Source organism: Coregonus clupeaformis, chromosome 15 (assembly GCF_020615455.1).
Source record: "Coregonus clupeaformis isolate EN_2021a chromosome 15, ASM2061545v1, whole genome shotgun sequence".
NCBI lineage: Eukaryota > Metazoa > Chordata > Actinopteri > Salmoniformes > Salmonidae > Coregonus > Coregonus clupeaformis.
Genome location: NC_059206.1, coordinates 3,933,264 through 3,957,275, shown reverse-complemented (window position 1 = coordinate 3,957,275; position 24,012 = coordinate 3,933,264). Strand labels below are relative to the sequence as shown.

Genomic DNA, 24,012 nt, shown 5'->3' with positions numbered 1-24,012 from the left:
ATGTTTCTAACATGTTTCTATTACTTCCTAGAACGTCAAGCTTACTACTTACAGAGTAGGTAGTTAGCTAGCCAGCTAGCTTTGTAGCCATGGATTGTGCACCTTCCATTGTTTATCTAAGTACCGTAGCTAGCTAATGTAGCTAGCTAATTTTCCCCAAACATTCCCCTAACCTCGGACACTCTCTAGCGGTTGGAGGACGGAATCACCTCGAGCTCAACATTTAAATGGACTGAAAAATAACGGTACGTTTTGTGACTAACGACACCCTTTTAGCTAGCTGACCACCGATTTTTAGTGCAATTTATGTAAGTTAAGTTAGGTTTTGAGAGTTTTCAAAAAAGTTATATGTACACATATTGTAAAATTCGACTACGCGACAGACCACACCTAATTTAATATCCAACTTTTTACCTCTGAAATACAGCTAACGGATTTTCTAATGTTGCTATCTTAGTTGCTAAATGTTGATAGAACTGCTAAGTAAGCAAAAAGGAAAGAAATTGTAAGTGTTAGATAATACATATCACGAAAACAGCTGCATGTTGTCAAGCTTTACCGTATCAAAATTGGAGTCCTCTGACGGAGGTGTTTTGCACAATCTGCAAAAATGTATTTGGAACTTTGAACCATGAACTTTTTGACACCTATCACTGTTGGCTATGTTTCATCTTACAACAGCTACATAGAGGCAGTATTTAGTTAAATGGTACAATGTATGCATCAATATTACACTAATTGGGACACTAATTTTCATTACAGATAACATCAAACAAAAAACGTGGGTACACTTTCAGTTATTGTGAAAACTTTCATCACCTTTCAATGCCTTAGCTTTGAAATGTAAATGTTTATACATATTCAGATTGAGTTATCTTTCTAAAATGTGTATAGTATGCCAAGTTATTTAGCTACATGTATTACATATTACCACTGCAGCATGGAGAAAGTCAAGAGGAAGCAGTGGAGTGAGGTGGACATCTTCCATGCCATGGAGGACTGCGGGGCAGGGATGGCTATCCGCCAGGCTGCCAAGGTTAGGCATAATTTTTTTTTTTTGGAGATTACCATGTGTATGTGAATTTTATCTGCTAGTAACAGTTTTATTTTCTTATCTACCAAGGTGCATGGTGTACCTCGGCAGACCCTGGCGGACAGGCTGAGCGGCCGGGTGACCCATGGTTGTCGCAGTGGACCACCCACATTGCTTGCACCAGAGGATGAAAAGTCTCTGGTGCAGTACTGTATCTACTGCGCCAGCCATGGGTTCCCCTTCACCAGACAGAGGCTGATGAAATATGCCAACAAAATACGCAGGTATTTGGTGTTCTATGTGTTTATGTATGTAGATTGGTGGACTGACTGTTCTCAATGTGTGTGATGTAAATGTGGATGTGTATGGTGATGCCAAAACAAACATTTTCATCCTGGATGGACAATTATATATTCTATTCTATTGTAGGTTTCGGCACCCAGGGGAAACAATCCCACCACTGGGGAAGAGGTGGTGGGAAATGTTCAGGAGGAGGCACAAGAACCTAAGCTCTGGATAAGAGCGTCTGCTAAATGACGTAAATGTAAATGTAAGTATGAGGAGGCCGGACACCCTGGATAGGGGGAGAGCTGAGTGTGCCACACGTCCGACGATGGACACCTTCTTCACTTCTTATGAGAAGCACTTGGAGGAGAGTGGGTTGAGGGAGAAACCCAGACAAATCTATAACTGCGACGAGTCTGGGTTTCGTAGCGACCAGAGCAGGCACAAAGTGCTGGCTCCCCGGGGCGCAAAACACGTGTACCAGCAGGCTCCGGGGACCAAGGAGCACATCACAGTGCTGGCCTGCTTCAACGCAACTGGGGAGGACGTCCCCCGTTTATCATCTACCCCAAGTGTTTCCCCGGTGGCCACTACACACTGGGAGGCCCCCCAAGCCTTGTATGGACGGTCAAGCAGTGGCTACATTGACGGGGACCTGTTCAGGAAGTGGTTTCAGCACTTCATTAAGTATGCAGTGAAAGAGCGCCTCTCCTTCTCCTCTTCGATGGGCACAAGAGCCACATGGACCCGGAAGTGCTCGCGGTGGCACTAAGGGAAGGGGTTATACTTCTTTGTCTTCCACCACACTGCACCCATGTCCTGCAGCCGCTGGACGTGGCATACTTTGGCCCTTTAAAGGCTGAGTTCTCCAAGGTAGCTGGAGACCTTAGCCATTTTGACCACTCCTACATGGTAAACAAATAAGAATTTGCCAGAGTATTCCGCTACCCGTACCAGCGATGCAAGGACATGCGCTATGTGGTGGAAGGGTTTAAGAAGTGTGGCCTCTTCCCTTTTGACCCTTCAGCCATTGAAGGGTCCCGTTTAATGCCGTCTCGGACCCTACCGGGTCCCAACACCGCCTCTACTGGAACCAGCAGCACTGTGCCATCCATCAGCACCTCCTCCCCAGCGACCACAGGAGGACCCTCAGCCCCTGCCCCAGTCCCAGCCGCTGCTCCAGTCCTATCCCTAGCTCTAGAAGAGCACCCCCTAATAGAGGGGAGGCTGATAGCGAAGGACCTGGGGCACATCCTTACTGTCCTGAAGTATCGGCTGGACTGATACAGAAGACTCCCTGTGGTCGCCACATGCCTCACCGGGGAGGAATACACGCGCCAGTGGCAGGAGAGGGGTGAGAAGGAGAGGGCCGGGGCAGAGGAGAAAGAGCGTCGGGCAGCCCTCAGAACACAGAGGGCACAGGAGAGGGCTGCCATGGATGAGACCATTGACGCCATCGCCTCTGCTGGACCCCCTGCTGGAACCACTCCTGACAGCTGCATCACCACTGCCAGTGCCTCCCAGTGTGCAACACCTGTAGGAGCCGCCGGAGTCCCCATCTGCAGAAGAAGGCCACATGCCTACTCTCCCGGCCACACTATCGTCGGCCCCTCAACCCCACCATTACAAACACCAGCTCCTCCAAGCCATCGTCGGCGGTTTTGTCCATCATCACCCCAATGCACACCACCCCCCATGTCTGTCACCACCAACACGGCCTCCTCTGGACCAACTGCCTCCTCCGTCTCCCCTGGTCACACCACCATAGCAGCCTCGTCTGGTGTCCCTGCCCCCTGCAATTTGAATACCACCACCTCCACAGGTAAACACATGTTAAATTACGAAAAAATGACCGTTTGTTATCTGTTTTATAAAACAGCAATGTAAAAAAATATATATATATATATCTTTATATATCTACAGTACATAGCACCAGCCCTCAAGTCATCTCCGCCTCCTCCAAAACCTCTGCAGCTTCCTCCAGAGGTATTGATGTAAAAAAGTTGAAAAGGGTTTTCATGCAACATGCTCTGTCTAACACTACTTTTTCTCAAACTGCAGCACAGAAAAGGAAGAGAAAAGCTACACCGGTCACATCTGTCACACCACCCATGGCACCACTCTCAGGTACTTCATAATCAGTTTTTCTCACTCTCTCAGTTGTATCAATTACTATTGTTGTTGAAGAACTTCTACATTTTGCAAAACCATATTAATCAATTTGTATTATTATTTAATTTTTATAAAAGAAGACACCACCTGCTGTGCTCGCTGCGGGGAGCGTGATCCGCCTGCAAGCTCCTCTCAGGAGTGTAGATCCGAGGTGCCATGGGTGTGCTGTGACTTTTGCCAGCACTGGTTCCACTGCAAGTGTGTGCAGTGGAATCAAGAGGTAGCGGTGGAGCTGGATTTTTATTGTGATTTTTGTGACAATATAGGGATGGAGGTCGAGATTTAATTGTTTGTTTTGTTTGTGTTCATATGAAATTATTTATTTGTTCAAAAAAATAAATGTCTAAAATATAATATATATATTTATTGAACCCATCTTGTGTATTTCTTCCTTTACTTTCCAAGTGCACCTCTGCAACACAAACTCCAACAGTGTTTTCATTGTTTTATGTTAATGCACATAACTGAAATTAAAGTGTATTTGATGTAAATTATTAATACTCATATTTCATTTGGTTACAACAGTGAATATGTTGGTGAAAAACAATTTTTTAAGAGTCCACAAGAGGGCGCACCGGGCTACGCAATGAAAAGTTGACAGGCAAATCATTATTTTTTACCGGAAGACTAGCCAACTAGTCAACTATCTAGTAAACACTTCGGGTACGTGGTTGGTGTCTCTTTTTTCAACAAAATTAAACGGATATATCTTGTAATTGAACAAAATAGTAAGGTGCCCAATAACTGGGGGCCGTATACAGATAATACGGGACGTATTTTTTTGCTAAACCGCTTATCAAAAGCAGATAACAGTAATATTTCAAATGAAATGTCAAACTTGCTAATTGCTAAACCGTTAGCTAACATTTTTACGACACCAATAATCACAAAACATTGAAGGCTTGATCACAAGATAACACTGTTGAAGGTAATATATTTCTTAAACGCTGTTGAATATGCCGATAATACGGGATTCTACGCTAGTTGGTGGATGTTTTCCTTTTGAAACCAGGGCAGAGGAAAGCAACATTCACTTCAACAAATGCTATTGACATTGACATATCCATACTGAATGAAGCACTTAAGGGACTTCATGGGCACCCTTAACTTTTTCACTTAATTTAAGGGGGAAATTCGCCTTAAAATGTTTGGTGCAATGTACTTAAAGTTAAGGAAACTTTAAGGGAAAAGATAAGGGGAAAATTAACTTAAGATGTTTTATGCAACCGGGCCCAGCGCTCCAAGGTCTCAAAATGACCTAGAACATAAAAATGGTTAAAGAATAAGCACACAACACAGGATGTTTAAGGAAATATATTGAAAATGTTATTCCAAAAACTTGTTTCAAGTCAGTTTGATGTTAATTGTAAGTTATGATTTATATAGGCCAATATCTGCTCTTTTGTAGTCAATTATTAGTACAATCAAGGATTATTGGTCAAACAAACAGTATTTGTGGTTGGACTACAGCTGTAGGATCTTTAATTTGAGCATGTGTTGCTACAGCAATACAATAATCCTGCAGCAACTGGAAATGTGAATTATTATGTGGATTATAATTAATGGACATTTTTGTAGGGGTTGATACATTTTTCTTTAGGGCAAATCAAGTCTACAGGAAAATTCTCAGCAACAAAATATTGATCAAATTAAGATCCTACACCTGTACTATTCAAGACAAGTTGACTAGTTCTGTGTAGATTTGAGGTTGTGCACTCACTGACAAGAAAATAAAAAAAACATTCTCTTTCCGCGTTCCCAGGGAATCATCTGTGCAGAGGGTTCATAATATTTATTCAGAAAGAATCGAGCCTGGGCCCCAGGTCGGATGGACATGGTAGACATCTATACTACATGACCAAAAGTATGTTAATATTATCACTATACTATAAAAATCAAAGTTCTTCCAGAGATTTAGTAGAATCAAGATAGACTTTATTACACAGAGTATCGGAAGCCGAGATGATCTGCAGAGCACCTCCCCTCTACCTCTCAGCTCTCCGTTTATATAATCATATTCACATACATCTTAGCTTAAAGAACCCCCTTGGTTCGATTCCAGGCTGTATCACAACCGGCCGTGATTGGGAATCCCATAGGGCGGCGCACAATTGGCCCAGCGTCTTCCGGGTTTGGCCGGTGTAGGCCGTCATTGTAAATAAGAATTTGTTCTTAACTGACTTGCCTAGTTAAATAAAGGTAAAATAAAAATAAAAAATCATTTTAAAAAAGCCCTTAGGTTCCCCCACCATTATCTTCAGTTTCCCTCTCTCTACCGCTCCGTCCACATCCTTAGTCTATGATAGGGCTAAATTTGACTTTCATTGAGTTTAGAAACAATATTATTACAATCAATCACGCCCTTGTCAAGCTAAAACAATCATGTTCAGTTTCAACTCTGTTCAACCCCGGCTCACCCTGGCTTGACCTGAAGATTGATTGTTGGACATGACAGGTCCACACTCTATCTCTCAAACGTACCCAAACCCACTCCTCTCTTCCCTCCCGTCATGCTATAATTACTCATGATTAGTCTAAACTCTGTTCAACTCTGGCGCCGCTCTTTCTACTTTGTTTGAGGAGAGATGCATTACGCAACAGTCTGGTTTCAGTCTCTGATAAGGTAGGACAGCCATGGATTAGGTAAGAGCGAGCAATTCGAGCCTAGGTCAGATCCCCACTTCACACACACACCCAAGCCCAGTGAAAGGAACCATTAAAGTTCTTGCCTAGCAACAGAGAATCCTGACTATATGTTCGTAACGTCTGTGATTTAACTTTGTTTATCCAATAGTTTACTAAAAAATCTTCATCAATGTGTTTGATGCCCTTCCATTTGCGCCGTTCCGGACATTATTATGAGCCATTCTCCTCTCAGCAGCCTGCTGTGATAAACATGAAGTGTAGTGTAAAATACTCTAGAATTATTATTTATTTTTATAAAATGATTAATAAATTCCGCTTTATAATCCAGTAATAAATTCCTCTTCATAATTAACTTTTTAATTTGTCGCTGTTATTAGCACTGTGGCTTTTTTGAGCATGTTGACTGCTTTGATCATTGTGGCTGACACACACACTCCCACACACACATAAAATCCCCGCAGAAAAGACACAGAATTAATTACCTGTTTGTTTGTTTGTAAAATCTTACTGTACTACCAGAGAAGAACATACTGAACATACATCACAGAAAGAGTGTAAGGTGAGTGTGTGTGTGTGTGTGTGTGTGTGTGTGTGAGTGAGTGAGTGAGTGAGTGAGTGAGTGAGTGAGTGAGTGAGTGAGTGAGTGAGTGAGTGAGTGAGTGAGTGAGTGAGTGAGTGAATGTTGGTGAGCTCTAAAAACGATGGCAAACGTCTATACTTTATTTAAGGAGAACAGAATTCGGTAACACTGTTGCTGCAAGACGCTGAGAGACAGAACAGGGGTAAGCCATCATTTAAATACATCACAAGATTTACGCCCATTGGTGAGCAAAGAGCAAATTGATTATTGTACAGGTCTGCCCATAGGGGTATTTAGCAAGCGTGGTGAGGTTGCATTATTCTTTTATATTTATAATTTATTCATTAACTTTTTCCCCAAACAATTACAAACATACACATATGCACGCCAACATACAGATGTACACAAACATCGAATACATCCCAACTGCTCACCCACATGTTCATACCCCTATCTCCATTGGGTGGTCCTCTGTAGCTCAATTGGTAGAGCATGGCGCTTGTAACGCCAGAGTAGTGGGTTTGATCCCCGGGACCCCCCATACGTAAAAATGTATGCACACATGACTGTAAGTCGCTTTGGATAAAAGCGTCTGCTAAATGGCATATTATATATTATTAACTAAATATGTCAGTGTGCATCAGTTATAAAGCCCTGTATACCTTCTCAGTTTGATTTAGGAAATGTGTAGTAGTGAAAAGACAAACACATTCATAATCAACCACTACTTGGAATTGTACCATGTTTCTATCCACAGATCATTCATAGAGCCACTCTATCTCTGGGGTGCATCTCAATAATGAAAAAAGGAAAGGAGACAAGGAAAGGAAGCTCCTTTAGAGTATTGAGATGTGTCCTCACAGCTGACTCCTGTGTTTCAGGGTGTTCCTGATCCAGTCAAACAGGTCCACATGTGTGTGAGCCAACTGTATCACAGCACAGTAGTCATCCAGCAACTCATACAGTTTACCTGAGACAGGGGAGAGGAATCAATCAATCAAACTTTATTTACACAGCCACTAAGAGGATATGAGGTTTGACTAAACACAGTAAAGGGAAGGAGGACTTTCAGATCAGGTTTCACCTCCTGTAGTCTAATAGTTGCTATAGTTACTCACCCACTGTAGTCCTGTGTGTCTGCTATCTATGGTAACTCATCTACTGTAGTTCTGAGTCTGTACTATGGTAACTCACCCACTGTAGTTCTGTGTGTACTATCTATGGTAACTCACCTACTGTAGTTCTGTGTGTACTAACTCACCTACTGTAGTTCTGTGTGTACTAACTCACCCACTGTAGTTATGTGTGTACTAACTCACCCACTGTAGTTCTGTGTGTACTAACTCACCCACTATAGTTCTGTGTGTACTAACTCACCTACTGTAGTTGTGTGTGTACTAACTCACCCACTGTAGTTCTGTGTGTACTAACTCACCTACTGTAGTTCTGTGTGTACTAACTCACCCACTATAGTTCTGTGTGTACTAACTCACCTACTGTAGTTCTGTGTGTACTAACTCACCCACTGTAGTTCTGTGTGTACTAACTCACCCACTGTAGTTCTGTGTGTGACCAGTAGGTGGTGCATGTTCTGCAGCTCTCTCTCCAAACTGAAGTTCTTGAAGGTGAAGAAGGCCACGCCCCTCTGAGCCCTGGCTGCAGCCATCAGCTGGATCAGAGCTGGGAGGGTAAAAACAACCAATCAGATCACAGTATCATTTTCTGTGAATTTTCAGAGTGGGTCTATGTAGAATATCCTGTGGGTAGAGTTGAGTTAGTGTTTGGGGGGTTAGGAGCCAGGGTCAACAGTTAGGGCTACCTTTAAGTTTGGGGTCTCCATTGAAGGCTCCGCAGCCCCAGTTGCCCGTGGCGATGTCAGGAAGGAGGTCTGGGTGAGTGTTGTCACCTGCCTTAAAGCCACAGTACGCCTGAGGGAGGATATCACAGGAGACCACCGACATCAGATTTATCTCCAGCCCTGCTCTAGCTAGCACACCTGATTCTACAAATCAGCTGCAGTCTGTCCCCTACAGGAGAGGAGGGTTGTCTCTCACCTTGTTGAGTTCCCTGGTGACCTGTCTCATGTTGTACTGTTCTCTCTGGTGTCTGAAGTGGAGAGCATCCATGGCTACAATCTGCCTGTGTAGCCTCTGCCATTCATCCCTGCAAACACAGGCAGCGCAATCAGGGATTTTAGTGAGTGTGTGTGTGTGTGTGTGTGCTCACCTCTCAATGTTGTCTCTGTGAGGCCCTTTCCACTTAAAAGAGTCGCTGTAGCCACTGTACTGACTGAACTGTTGAGAGCCTACAGAGAGAGAGAGAGAGAGAGAGAGAGAGAGAGAGAGAGAGAGAGAGAGAGAGAGAGAGAGAGAGAGCGAGAGAGAGAGAGAGAGAGATAAGACGTGACAGAGAGAGAGGGGGAGAGTTATAAAGGGTGGTAGGTATAACCTGTGATCACACACGCACACACATACACACACACACACACACACACACACACACACACCTGTGATGAAGAGACACTCGTTGTCTCCTAGTCTCTCAGTGAAGAGTCGAGATACGATGAGTTCTGGGTTCATCAGGAACAGAATCTCCTCCTGAACCAGACCTGAGCCCAAAACTCCACCTCCTATCATGTTACAGGCAAAGTCCACCTGCAACACACACATACACACACAAAATTCAGTCCCATTCAAAATCCTATTTTCCTTAACCCCTAATCCTAACCCTAACCCTAACCCTAACCCTAAACCTTACCCAAACCCTAACTCTAACCTTAACCCAACTAACAAAATGTCCCCAGTTGGTCAAATGTTTGTTTGTTTACTATTCTTGTGGGGACTTCTGGTCTTCAAGTATAGTTCAGTATGTCCCCAGCATTACACACACACACATTAGTACACATACACAAACCACCACACACACAAAACATTTTTTACACACACACACACACACACACACATACACAAGCCTGGAGCTGTCACCAACCTGTAGCATCCCTGTTCCCTGTTCCTCTATGCAGCCTGCTGAGGTGACGTGGAGTTTAGGAACAGTCTCCTTACAACTGACACACAGAGAAATAGAAGAGGGGACAAATTAAGTTGGTCTGTGTGTGTGTGTGTCTGTGTGTGTGTGTGTGTGTGTGTCTGTGTGTATGTACCTCCTCCAGTTGGGCATGTCTCTGTCGCTGATGTAGCGCCTCTCAAAGGTCACCAGTCCACTGGGCCTGGTCGCTGTCATGACAACAACAAGGGTCAAAGCTCAGGTAAACCTGGTTCCCACAGCAACTATTATCAGAGGGTATTCCTCATCTACACTCATCAGACTATGTCTTAAATAGGTTCCTGTAACCTACATAGTACCCTAAAGTACACTACAGTACTTGTATTCCAGTCATTATAGTGACTATAGTAGTGTGTGGTAGTAACTTACCTTGGTCTGTGACAGTGTGGAAGTAATGAAGGATGGCTCTCAGCTTCTCTCTCTTCCTCTCAGACCACTTTCCAAACAGACTGACAACACAGAGAGATACAGTGGTCACATGTTATCATCTGTTGAAGTTGGAATACTTAGTGTTTGTCTCTATGTGTGTGGGTCCTCAGTGGAGTTTGTTGTGTGTATTCTGACCTGTTAAAGTTGATGGTGGGGTAGTTGTTGTACTCTGCTCTGGGGTTGGGGGAGTTGCGGTGGGGGAAGGTGCAGTAGAAGGCATTGGCCAGCAGACAAGCTATCTGACTCTGGGACAACGTGATGGAATGAGTCTGGCCTCTCTGGAGCAGGGGAATGGCCTAACACACACACACAGTTAGACACACACACACAGTTAGACACACACACGCACGCACGCACGCACGCACGCACGCACGCACGCACGCACGCACGCACGCACGCACGCACGCACGCACGCACGCACGCACGCACGCACGCACACACACACACACACACACACACACACACACACACACACACACACACACACACACACACACACACACACACACACACACACACACACACACACAAACATTTAACAGGTGGCAGGTAGCTTAGTGGTTAGGAGCGTTGTGCCAGTAACCGAAAGGTCACTGGTTCTAATCCCCGAGCCGACTAAGTGAAAAATCTGTCGATGTGCCCTTGAGCAAGGCACTTAACCCTAATTGCTCCTGTAAGTCGCTCTGGATAAGAGCGTCTGCTAAATGACAAAAATGTAAAATGTAAAAATGTTATCAGACTGAGTAGGGAAGACACATAGAGTACCTCTACAATCTGTACCCTACATAGTACACTACCTCTGTACCCTACATAGTACACTACCTCTGTACCCTATATAATACACTACCTCTGTACCCTAGTGCACTACCTCTGTACTCTACATAGTACACTACCTCTGTACCCTAGTACACTACCTCTGTACCCTACATAGTACACTAACTCTGTACCATAGTACACTACCTCTGTACTCTAGTGCACTATTTCTGTAGCCTACATTGTGTACATCATTCAGTTCCTATGTTGTTACCTTCTTGATATGGTGAGGCAGTCTGGAGGCCAGCTCTGCTATCTTAGGAAAAACAGAAGTGTAGTAGTTCTCTTCTTTAGGCGCTTCCTAGAGGTGAGAGGGAGAGGAGAATATATATCATTATAAACTAGAGGAGAGAGGGAGAGGAGAATATATATAATTGTAAAATGGGTTGTTTGGGTCCTGGATGCTGATTGGTTGATTGCAGGGAGTTATTCACCACAATCCCTGGGTAATGCCTGTTAACAGTTCCATTTGAATTATCAATGTGCATCCACTGTCCCACAGCCCAGCCAGGCAATTTATAAACTTAATCTCCCATGGAAAAAAGTGTCTAGACATTATTTTCCCATGCTACTAGGCTAGCATTTTGTTTGCAACAGCTGGGGTTTGTCTAAACATTGCTGCCTGCCTCTCCAACCTGTGCAACAATGTAGTATTTTTTTGCGATCTCCACCGTGCCATAGAGAGATTGAACATGACGAGACTGACAGCTTCTCTGAGCCAGGCCAATTCATTTATCAGGATCATTATAATGGAAACATCAAAATAAATGGCAATAGAAACAAACGTAAAACAAATGAAAATGGACATAGCTGGCTGTAATTTCAGCTGCTTGATATGATTGTGTGTTAGCTTTAGGGCTCTATTCAATCAGATCCACTTTAGCCAACATCCATAATGGTTGTTTTGACAGTGTCAGAGGTGGAACTGCGTTAGCGCTGTCTAATGCACAAGTAGTTCCTGGCATTATACCTAAAGCGGACATTGACAATGGCTGCATGGAGTCGCATTAAGTGAAATCCCCAACCTGGTCTCAGAACGAATTATTCTGTATGTAAATCCGAGACAACCATTTAGTATGATATGTTACGTTTGGTATGATTACATAAGACAGATGGTTACTTAACGCAAAAATTAAAGTAGGGTGGTTGGTCAGGGTGGATGCGTGGGTGTATAATGAGAACATCTAGCAGCCCAAAGTTTGCGAGTTCGAATCTCATCATGGACAACTTTAGCATTTTAGCTAAACCTTCACCTAACCATAATCTTAACCCTTTTAGCTAACCCTAACCTCAACCCTATAACCAAACTCCTAAACTTAACCCTAACTCCTAACCCTAACCACTAGCCTAGCTAACGTTAGCGAGCTAGCTAACATTAGCACCTAGCCACCTAGCTAGAATTCGTAACATATCATATGTTTTGAAAATTCATAACATATTGTACTTTTAGAAAATTAATAACATATTGTATGTTTAGCAAATTCTAACATATAACACGTTTTGCAAATTTGTAACATATTGTGCTTTTTGAAAATTCGTAACACAAAATATACGAATTGTAATTTGTAACATACAGTATCATATCAGTATTCATTGACTACAGCTCAGTGTTCAACACCATAGTGCCCTCAATGCTCATCACTAAGCTAAGGACCCTGGGTCTAAACACCTCCCTATGCAACTGGATCCTGGACTTCCCGACGGGCCGCCCCCAGGTGGTAAGGGTAGGCAGCAACACATCTGCCATGCTGATCCTCAACACGGGGGCCCCTCAGGGGTGCGTGCTTAGTTCCCTCCTGTATTCCCTGTTCACCCATGACTGCGTGGCCAAGCACGACTCCAACACCATCACTAAGTTTGCCGATGACACAACGGTGGTAGGCCTGATCACCAACAACGATGAGACAGCCTATAGGGAGGAGGTCAGAGACCTGGCAGTGTGGTGGCAGGACAACAACCTCTCCCTCAACATGATCAAGACAATGGAGATGATCGTGGGCTACAGGAAAAGTAGGGTCGAGCACTTCCCCATTCTCATTGACGGGGCTGTAGTGGAGCAGGTTGAGAGCTTCAAGTTCCTTGGTGTCCACATCACCAACAAACTATCATGGTCCAAACACACCAAGACAGTCGTGAAGAGGGAACGACAATGCCTATTCCCCCTCAGGAGACTGAACAAGATTTGGCATGGGTTCGCAGATCCTCAAAAAGTTATACAGCTGCACCATCGAGAGCATCCTGACTGGTTGCATCACTGCCTGGTATGGCAACTACTCGGCCTCCGACCGCAAGGCGCTACAGAGGGTAGTGCGTCCGCCCAGCACTTCAATGGGGCCAAGCTTCCTGCCATCCAACGACCTCTATACCAGGCAGTGTCAGGGGAAGGCCCTAAAAATAGCCAAAGACTCCAGCCACCCTAGTCATAGACTGTTCTCTCTGCTACCGCATGGCAAGCAGTACCGGGCGCCAAGTCTAGGTCCAAAAGGCTTCTTAACAGCTTCTACCCCCAAGCCATGAGACTGCTTAACAGCTAATCAAATGGCTACCCGGACTGTTGCTCTTTTATTGTTTTACTTTAGTTTATTCAGTAAATATTTTCTTAACTCTTATTTTTCTTAAAACTGCATTGTTGGTTAAGGGCTTGTAAGTAAGCATTTCACGGTAAGGTCTACTAGACCTGTTGTATTCGGCGCATGTGACAAATACAATTTGATTTGATACGAAATGGGTGATGGACATCCACAAATTAATACATACCATCCGAAACATAACATATCATACTACATGGAGTGTCTTGGATTTACCTACGGAATAACACGAAATGCTCTGAGATCAGGTTGCAATCCCATGCAGCCTTGTTTACAAGTTCGAACACTGGAATGTGAGATGTAATCTACACCTCAATTAGGATAATAGAAATCATAAATATTTTGTTGAATGATTTTTCAGTTTGAGCGTAATTATTTCTATATAGACTACACTTTCTCGTTCTAAACGCGAGTGGGATGGGTGTGACAATGATCGCAAGAGCAGCTGCTCACCAATTTGATGGCTCCAACCCAGTTCCACATCCGACACGCCAAACATCTGCAATGCAGGTGTCTGCTATCGCCGGTTAACGCTTGATCTGATTGAATCTAGGCCTTAGTTGTCTAGCTAGCAAAGGAGAAGTAGCTAGCCTTCATGGCAACCTTTTTTGCTTAGAACATTTGGAATGGAGAACCAGCTTGTTTGGCTAGCAACTTCAGAATCCCACAGTGGATTTTGCCTGGACTATAATGTCTGGTGGAAGAATGAAATAAATACTTTTTCAATTAAAACATGTCATTCATCTTTGTTGGTAACCGTTTTACAAAAGCAATAAGGCCCTCGAACCCGGGAATTATTAGGAATAACACCCCGGCCCTCCGCTCCGTGTCAGGCCTTAATCGGAAGTTATTCAGACGATAATCCTGGGTTCTCATGCCTTATTGCTTAATTATACACAACAACACCATTAGAGAGTGTTGACCATTCACAGTGAACTTGTAACTGACCTGAACAAAGGTGTGCAGGGCATCAAAGGACCATTGGTTTTCATACTTTGGGTTGTATTTCTTTATGGCTTTCTAAGTGGAGAGAAACATGAAGATCATAGTTACACAGTACTGGTCAAACATGCTAACCCCTACCTTAACTGTTACCCCAAACCCAAGTTAACATGAGGAGGCATGTTAGGAAATGTTAGGATAATAGGGGCACTGCAACTCCCCTCCATGTCTCCGACCACTACTTTGTATCCTTTTCTCTCTCGCTCTCCTCCAACACTACTCACTCTGCCCCTACTCAGATGGTAATGCGCCGTCGCAACCTTCGCTCTCTCTCTCCCGCTACTCTCTCCTCTTCCATCCTATCATATCTTCCCTCTGCTCAATCCTTCTCCCGCCAATCTCCTGATTCTGCCTCCTCAACCCTCCTCTCCTCCCTTTCTGCATCCTTTGACTCTCTATGTCCCCTATCCTCCCGGCCGGCTCGGTCCTCCCATCCAGCTCCGTGGCTTGATGACTCATTGCGAGCTCACAGAACAGGGCTCCAGGCAGCTGAGCGGAAATGGAGGAAAACTAGACTCCCTGCGGACCTGACATCTTTTCACTCCCTCCTCTCTACATTTTCTTCATCTGTTTCTGCTGCTAAGGCCACTTTCTACCACTCTAAATTCCAAGCATCTGCCTCTAACCCTAGGAAGCTCTTTGCCACCTTCTCCTCCCTGCTGAATCCTCCTCCCCCTCCCCCCTCCTCCCTCTCTGTGGATGACTTCGTCAACCATTTTGAAAAGAAGGTTGACGACATCCGATCCTCGTTTGTTAAGTCAAATGACATTACTGGTCCTGCTCACACTGCCTTACCCTATGCTTTGACTTCTTTCTCCCCTCTCTCTCCAGATAAAATCTTGCGACTTGTGACGGCCGGCCGCCCAACAACCTGTCGCTTGACCCTATCCCCTCCTCTCTTCTCCAGACCATCTCCGGTGACCTTCTCCCTTACCTCACCTTGCTGATCAACTCATCCTTGACCGCTGGCTATGTCCCTTCCGTCTTCAAGAGAGCGAGAGTTGCACCCCTTCTCAAAAAACCAACACTCGATCCCTCTGATGTCAACAACTACAGACCAGTATCCCTTCTTTCTTTTCTCTCCAAAACTCTTGAGCGTGCCGTCTTTGGCCAACTCTCTTGCTATCTCTCTCAGAATGACCTTCTTGATCCAAACCAGTCAGGTTTCAAGACTGGTCATTCAACTGAGACTGCTCGTCTCTGTGTCACGGAGGCTCTCCGCACTGCTAAAGCTAACTCTCTCTCCTCTGCTCTTGTCCTTCTAGACCTGTCTGCTGCCTTTGATACTGTGAACCATCAGATCCTCCTCTCCACCCTCTTCGAGTTGGGCATCTCCGGCGCGGCTCACTCTTGGATTGCGTCCTACCTGACCGGTCGCTCCTACCAAGTGGCGTGGCGAGAAGCTGTCTCCGCACCACGTGCTCTCACCACTGGTGTCCCCCAGGGCTCAGTTCTAGGCCCTCTCCTATTCTCGCTATACACCAAGTCACTTGGCTCTGTCATATCCTCACATGGCCTCTCCTATCATTGCTACGCAGACGACACACAACTAATCTTCTCCTTTCCCCCTTCTGATAACCAGGTGGCGAATCGCATCTCTGCATGTCTGGCAAACATATCAGTGTGGATGACGGATCACCACCTCAAGCTGAACCTTGGCAAGACGGAGCTGCTCTTCCTCCCGGGGAAGGACTGCCCGTTCCATGATCTCGCCATCACGGTTGACAACTCCGTTGTGTCCTCCTCCCAGAGTGCGAAGAGCCTTGTCGTGACCCTGGACAACACCCTGTCGTTCTCCGCTAACATCAAGGCGGTGACCCGATCCTGTAGGTTCATGCTCTACAACATTCGGAGAGTACGACCCTGCCTTACACAGGAAGCGGCACAGGTCCTAATCCAGGCACTTGTCATCTCCCGTCTGGATTACTGCAACTCGCTGTTGGCTGGGCTCCCTGCATGTGCCATTAAACCCCTACAACTCATCCAGAATGCCGCAGCCCGTCTGGTGTTCAACCTTCCCAAGTTCTCTCACGTCACCCCGCTCCTCCGCACACTCCACTGGCTTCCAGTTGAAGCTTGCATCTGCTACAAGACCATGGTGCTTGCCTACGGAGCTGTGAGGGGAACGGCACCTCCTTACCTTCAGGCTCTGATCATTCCCTACACCCAAACGAGGGCATTGCGTTCATCCACCTCTGGCCTGCTGGCTCCCCTACCTCTGCGGAAGCACAGTTCCCGCTCAGCCCAGTCAAAACTGTTCGCTGCTCTGGCACCCCAATGGTGGAACAAGCTCCCTCACGACGCCAGGACAGCGGAGTCACTCACCACCTTCCGGAGACATTTGAAACCCCACCTCTTTAAGGAATACCTGGGATAGGATAAAGTAATCCTTCTACCCCCCCTTACCCCACCCCACCCCCCCAAAAAAAGAAATTGTAAAGTGGTTATCCCACTGGCTATAAGGTGAATGCACCAATTTGTAAGTCGCTCTGGATAAGAGCGTCTGCTAAATGACGTAAATGTAAATGTAAATGAGTGTGTGTGTGTGTGTTTGTGTCGTACCTCTACGTCACCCACTGATGCAGTGGTCTTCTTGGCCAGACTATCCAGTTGTTTAAAGACCACCTCCCACCGACCTCGCTCAAAGCTGATTACCTGGGAAAAGTAAATCAATCAACTGACCAATCAACCAACTAACCAATCAACCAACTAACCAATCAACCAACTAACCAATCAACCAACTAACCATTCAAGCAACTGACCAATCAACCAACTAACCACTAAACCAACTAACCATGCAATCTACTAACAAATCAATAATTCAGCCAACAAACCAATCAATCAATTAACCAATCAACTAAACATTCAATAAACCAATCAATCGACAAATACTGTATAAGCAATCAAGCAACTAACCAATTAACCAACTTAACAATCAAGCAACTAACCAATCAATCAACCAACTGACCAATCAACTAACTTACCACTCAACCAACTTACCAATCAACAAACTAACCACTCAACCAACTAACCACTCAACCAACTAACCACTCAACCTACTAAAAATCAATAATTCAGCCAACAAACCAATCAATCAATGAATCAATCAACCAAACATTCAATAAACCAATCAATCGACAAATAATGCATAACCAATCAACCAACTAACTGATCAAGCAACTAACCAATCAATCAACCAACTGACCAATCAACCAACTAACCACTCAACCAATTAACCAATCAACGAAGCATTCAATGAACCAATCAATCGACAAATAATGTCTAAATTAATCAGTAAATGAATCAATCAATGAACCCACCGATCCAGTCTTGATGAGGCTTTCTGGTGAGCAGGGCATCTTAACAAAGTCCCTGTTCCACACATGCTGTCCAGACTGAGCTTTTAATGTCGATTTAGGGTGGATCTCATTCACCTGAATAGGGAAGGTAGAGAGAGACATGAATGATCTGTGAGAGAAAGCAATGATTTCAAAACTCCTTGTAGTTTATTTTCTGGTGTAAAAGATCCAGTTCACTCTGTCGCTTTAAATACGATATTTTTTATTGAGCTGTTTTAACGATCTCTCTCTACCTCCTCCTCCTCATTCTCTCCATAATCACAAACAAAAAAAGACACACAGTCATTCAAACCAGACAGAGCGATGTCAGAGAGTCTTACATCTATGAGGACGGTGTGAGTTCTGCTGAAGGACAGTGGCTCCAGCTCCACGTAACACTTAGGGACTTTCTTCAGCTCAGAGAGAGAGCAGCACGACCTCTTCTCCTCCTCAGCCCTCGCTCCCTCTCTCCCCCTCTCTCTTTCCAACCCTATATCCCTCTCTCCTTCCCTCGCCCCCTCCATCTCTCCTTCCCTTCCTCCATCCCTCTCTCCTTCCCTCGCCCCCTCCATCTCTCTTTCCCTTACTCCATCCCTCTCTCCTTCCCTCGCCCACTCCATCTCTCCTTCCCTTCCTCCATCCCTCTCTCCTACCCTCGCCACCTCCATCTCTCCTTCCCTTCCTCCATCCCTCTCTCCTACCCTCGCCACCTCCATCTCTCCTTCCCTTCCTCCATCCCTCTCTCCTTCCCTCGCCCCCTCCATCTCTCTTTCCCTTACTCCATCCATCTCTCCTTCCCTTCCTCCATCCCTCTCTCCTACCCTCGCCACCTCCATCTCTCCTTCCCTTCCTCCATCCCTCTCTCCTTCCCTCGCCCCCTCCATCTCTCTTTCCCTTACTCCATCCCTCTCTCCTTCCCTCGCCCACTCCATCTCTCCTTCCCTTCCTCCATCCCTCTCTCCTTCCCTCGCCCCCTCCATCTCTCCTTCCCTTCCTCCATCCCTCTCTCCTTCCCTCGCCCCCTCCATCTGTCTTTCCCTTCCTCCATCCCTCTTCTTCTCCCTTTCTCTTTCTCTTTCCCTCTCTTTCTGTCTCTGTCTTCCTCCCTCTTTCTCCCTTTCTCCATCTCTTTCTCTCTCACTGTCTCCGTGCGGTGATTTGGTGACCGGAGTGTCGTCAATGTCGACCAGGTTTCCAACAGGGAACTCGCTGCTTGGGCGGCGTTTGACCCCCTGACCCCTGTCCTTGTCCTCCATGGGGTCGTCTTGCTGCAGGGCAGCTTTCATCTGGGAGCTGTGGTTGTTACGACCGGCCATTCCTAGAAAGAGACAGAGAGACAGGAGGACACAGGATGACAATTTCATGCTGTATTTGATGGCTGTAGGACCTTTAATAAGAATAAGTTGATGCTATTATAATCAATCGATCAAACTTTATTGTCTCCAGAGGGACATTTGGTTTGTGAGCAGTGGTAACATGATATAAATAGTTCATACAATAGTTAAGAAAGTTAAGAGTTTTTGTATTTAAGTAATGGGCTTCGTTTACACAGGCGGCCCAATTCTGATCTTTTGCCCAATTACTGGCAAAATATCTGATCTGATTGGTCAAAAGACCAATAATTGGGCAAAAGATCAGAATTGGGTCACCTGTGTAAATGCAGCCTTAGTATTTACAACCCACCTGTAGTGGAGATCTTGGTCCATTCTCCTTTAAGGAGGTCTTCTACTTTCTCTCTCAGCTCAGACACAGACTTACTCACATCTCCAAAGCACTGAAGAGGACAGACAACGATGCTGGGTAAGTCTGAAGATACACTGGGACTGGAGAGAGAACGATCACTCTGGAGAGAGAGAGAGGGAGGCGAGAGATAGAAAGAGAGTGAGACAGAGAGAGATAGAGGGAGGGAGAGAGAGAGAGAGAGAGAGAGAGAGAGAGAGAGAGAGAGAGAGAGAGAGAGAGAGAGAGAGAGAGAGAGAGAGAGAGAGAGAGAGGGAGATAGGGAGAATGAGTGAGAGAATGAGTGAGAGAGAGAGTTTCACATTACTGTAACTTTATTTTAATATCATCTATAGGCGTAACAAGGCAGTATAGTTACCTGAAGGAAATGAATGTGATCCTCTGTGTGTGAGAGCTGCTCCAGCTCATCACCTCTCCTCCTCAGCTTAGCTATCTCCTGCTCCAGTTGCTCCAGGAGTCCTTCAGCTCGACTCACTTCAGCCTTCTCCTGGGTTCTGATCAGCTCCTTCACCTCAGAGCACCTTCTCTCCATGGAGCGGATTAGCTCAGTAAAGATACTCTCACTGTCATCCACTGCTGCCTTTGCAGAATGCTGTTAGGAGAGAGAGAGAGAGAGAGAGAGAGAGAGAGAGAGAGAGAGAGAGAGAGAGAGAGAGAGAGAGAGAGAGAGAGAGAGAGAGAGAGAGAGAGAGAGAGAGAGAGAGAGAGAGAGAGAGAGAGAGAGGGAGAGAGAGAGAGAGAGAGAGAGAGAGAGAGAGAGAGAGAGAGAGAGAAGGCTCCATTTTAATAAGTCTATTCCCTCTCTAACTGGGAACCCAGACAGCATGTTACCTACAGTGGGACTCAGACAGTGGGACTGGAGAGTGCCCTCTCTCTCTTACTGACTGCCTGGAGGAGGGAAGTGAAATGGTGCATCTCCTCTGGTCAATAATAATACTCACCTTGAGAGACTCCACAGCCTGTTGGAGCTCCTTCAGCACCTTTTCTCTCTCCTGGACTCTCTGCTGGACCTTCTGCTGACTCATCCCCAGCTGACTCTGTGGAGAAACACTCTTCATTGAGCTACCAAGATATATGTGTCCAATAGTTCACTAGTAAAGCAACTAACAGGGTAGGGATGAATCTTGAGAAAGTCCCTTTGGAAAACTATGATCTATGTTGTTTGTTAAAAAAAGCCAGCCATCTTAACCTATGTTCTCACCTACATTACCTGTCAATCACTTAGCAAACAGTTATTACACAGTTGAATGATTATAGTTTTTACAGTACACAACATGAATCAGAGAGACTAAACATTAGGCTCATGAAAGTGCATTCAGAATTATGTTTTTTTTTACTTTAGAAAATGCTTTTATCGAGAGTGACTTAGATGAGCAATTAGGGTCAAGTGACTTGCTCAAGGGCACATTGACAGATTTTTCACATAGTCGGCTCGGGGATTCAGACCAACAGCCTTTCAGTTACTGGCCCAACGCTATTAACCAGTAGGCTACCTGCCACCCGTGTTCACAATTCTTCTGCTGTGGATAGATTTAATTTGAATAACTATGTTTATTTTTCTCTCCTATTAAACCAACCTTCTTACTGTGTCTTTAATTCTGTGTTTATCAGAGAGTTACCAACAAGTTGTTCTGGTCTAACCTGTTTCTCAGTCCTCTCTGCTGCAGCTGACACTGTATCATGGCCTTTATGTTCATCCATCACACACTGATAACAGATACACTGTTGATCGGTACGACAGTAAACCTCCAGCAGTTTGTCATGATGAGAGCAGATCTTCTCCTGTAGTTGTGTGGTGGCTTTAACCAATGTGTGCTTCTTGAAACCAGGAGATTCATAGTGAGGTTGGAGGTGAGTCTCACAGTAAGACACCAGACACACCAGACAGGACATGAGGGCTTTCTGCTTTCTGGTCCCAGTGCAGAAATCACACGCCACATCTCCAGGTCCAGCATAGAACAGAGCAGGGGGAGCAGCCTGGAGTCCTGTCTTCTTCATTGTCTCCACCACCTCAGCCAACATGTTATTTTTCCTCAGAGTAGGCCTCGGAGTGAAGGTCTGCTTGCACTGAGGACAGCTGTAGATGCCCTGATCATCCTGATCCCAGTAGCCCTCAATACAGCTTCTACAGTAACTGTGTCCACAAGGAATAGCCGGCTCCTTCAGTAGATCCAGACAGACAGAACAACAGAACTGGTCCTGGTCCAGCAGAACTCACTGCTGAGCCATTTGGACTGTTGTTGTTCACTCTCACACAGAGAGATAACACAGCGACAGAGATCAGTTTCGTTTCCTCAGAAGAGAGTTTGTGGGAGGGGGAGGGACTTCCTAATTCTGCTAGAGGGTGGAGTTAGAGAAACAGAGGGAGGAGACAGAGGGAGGGAGAGAAAGAAACAAGAGAAAAGGTGTGGGGGGGCATGTGGAGAGGGTATAACCTCCTCTCTGCTACTGACTGTAGGCCTATCATCTTCTCACAATGATGAGCTCAGGGAGCTGGTATGTAGTGGGATACAGTGCAACCACAGACCATAAGACCACCATCCCACTACCAGCCCAACCCAAGATGCAGTACGCGCAGACAGACACAGACACAGACACAGACACGGAAACAGACAGACACAGACACAGACACAGACACGGAAACAGGCAGACACAGACACAGACACAGACACGGAAACAGACAGACACAGACACAGACACAGACACAGACACGGACACGGAAACAGACAGACACAGACACAGACACGGAAACAGGCAGACACAGACACAGACACAGACACGGAAACAGACAGACACAGACACGGACACGGAAACAGACAGACACAGACACAGACACGGACACGGAAACAGGCAGACAGAGACACAGACACAGACACAGACACGGAAACAGACAGACACAGACACAGACACGGAAACAGACAGACACAGACACGGAAACAGACACAGACACAGACACGGACACGGAAACAGGCAGACACAGACACAGACACAGACACAGACACGGACACGGAAACAGGCAGACACAGACACAGACACAGACACAGACACAGACACAGACACAGACACAGACACAGACACGGAAACAGACAGACACAGACACAGACACAGACTCGGAAACAGACAGACACGGACACGGACACAGACACGGACATGGACACGGACACAGACACAGACACAGACACGGACACGGACACGGACACGGACACGGACACGGAAACAGACAGACACAGACACAGACACGGAAACAGACAGACACATACACAGACACGGACACGGAAACAGGCAGACACAGACACAGACACATACACGGAAACAGACAGACACAGACACAGACACGAACACGGACACGGAAACAGACAGACACAGACACGGACACGGAAACAGGCAGACACAGACACAGACACAGACACAGACACGGAAACAGACAGACACAGACACAGACACAGACACAGACACGGACACGGAAACAGACAAACACAGACACAGACACGGACACGGAAACAGGCAGACACAGACACAGACACAGACACAGACACAGACACAGACACGGAAACAGACAGACACAGATACAGACACATACACGGAAACTGACAGACACAGACACAGACACAGACACAGACACGGACACGGAAACAGGCAGACACAGACACAGACACAGACACAGACACGGAAACAGACAGACACAGACACAGACACAGACACATACACAGACACGGAAACAGACAGACACCGACACAGACACATAAACGGAAACAGACAGACACAGACACAGAAACAGACACAGACACAGACACGGAAACAGACACAGACACAGACACAGACCCGGAAACAGACACAGAAACAAACACAGACACAGACACGGAAACAGACACAGACATGGAAACAGACAGACGCAGACAAGGTCACAGACACGGAAACAGACAGACGCAGACAAGGTCACAGTAACAAATCAAATCAAATTGTATTTGTCACATACTTCATAAACAACAGGTGTGGACTAGCAGTGAAATGTAGAGAGAACAACAATAGAGAAATAATATAAAGTAAAACACGTAATAATAAAGGTAACAATAGATACACAATGAGCAACGATAACTTGAATATATTCAAGGGGTATCCGTACCGAGTCGATGTGCAGGGGTACAAGGTAATTGATGTAGATATGTACCTATAACTAGGAATAAAAGTGACAGGTAGCAGCAGGGTATGTGATGAGTCCAAAAAGTTTGTGCAAAAAAGGTCAATTTAGATCGTCCGGGTAGCTATTCGGTTAACGATTTAACTAAATATTTAGCAGTCTTATGGCTTGGGGGTAAAAGCTGT

General features: G+C 45.6%; 1 protein-coding gene and 1 pseudogene across 1 annotated transcript; both read right to left on the bottom strand.

The window, feature by feature from the left end:
• Positions 1-7,261: 7,261 nt before the first annotated feature.
• LOC121582111 (poly(ADP-ribose) glycohydrolase-like) lies at positions 7,262-18,439 on the bottom strand. Its single transcript, XM_041897686.2, has 15 exons — positions 18,291-18,439; positions 17,932-18,045; positions 17,174-17,266; positions 14,558-14,629; positions 11,236-11,322; positions 10,344-10,504; positions 10,149-10,228; positions 9,877-9,949; positions 9,705-9,780; positions 9,223-9,370; positions 8,943-9,021; positions 8,771-8,879; positions 8,536-8,644; positions 8,268-8,396; positions 7,262-7,686 (listed from the first exon to the last, which is right to left on the bottom strand). Exons 2-15 carry the CDS (start codon positions 17,968-17,970, stop codon positions 7,574-7,576), a joined length of 1,368 nt encoding a protein of 455 aa, XP_041753620.2. The 5' UTR covers positions 17,971-18,045; positions 18,291-18,439; the 3' UTR covers positions 7,262-7,573.
• Positions 18,440-18,973: 534 nt separating this feature from the next.
• LOC121583119 lies at positions 18,974-21,918 on the bottom strand (annotated as a pseudogene).
• Between the last annotated feature and the right edge of the window lie 2,094 nt (positions 21,919-24,012).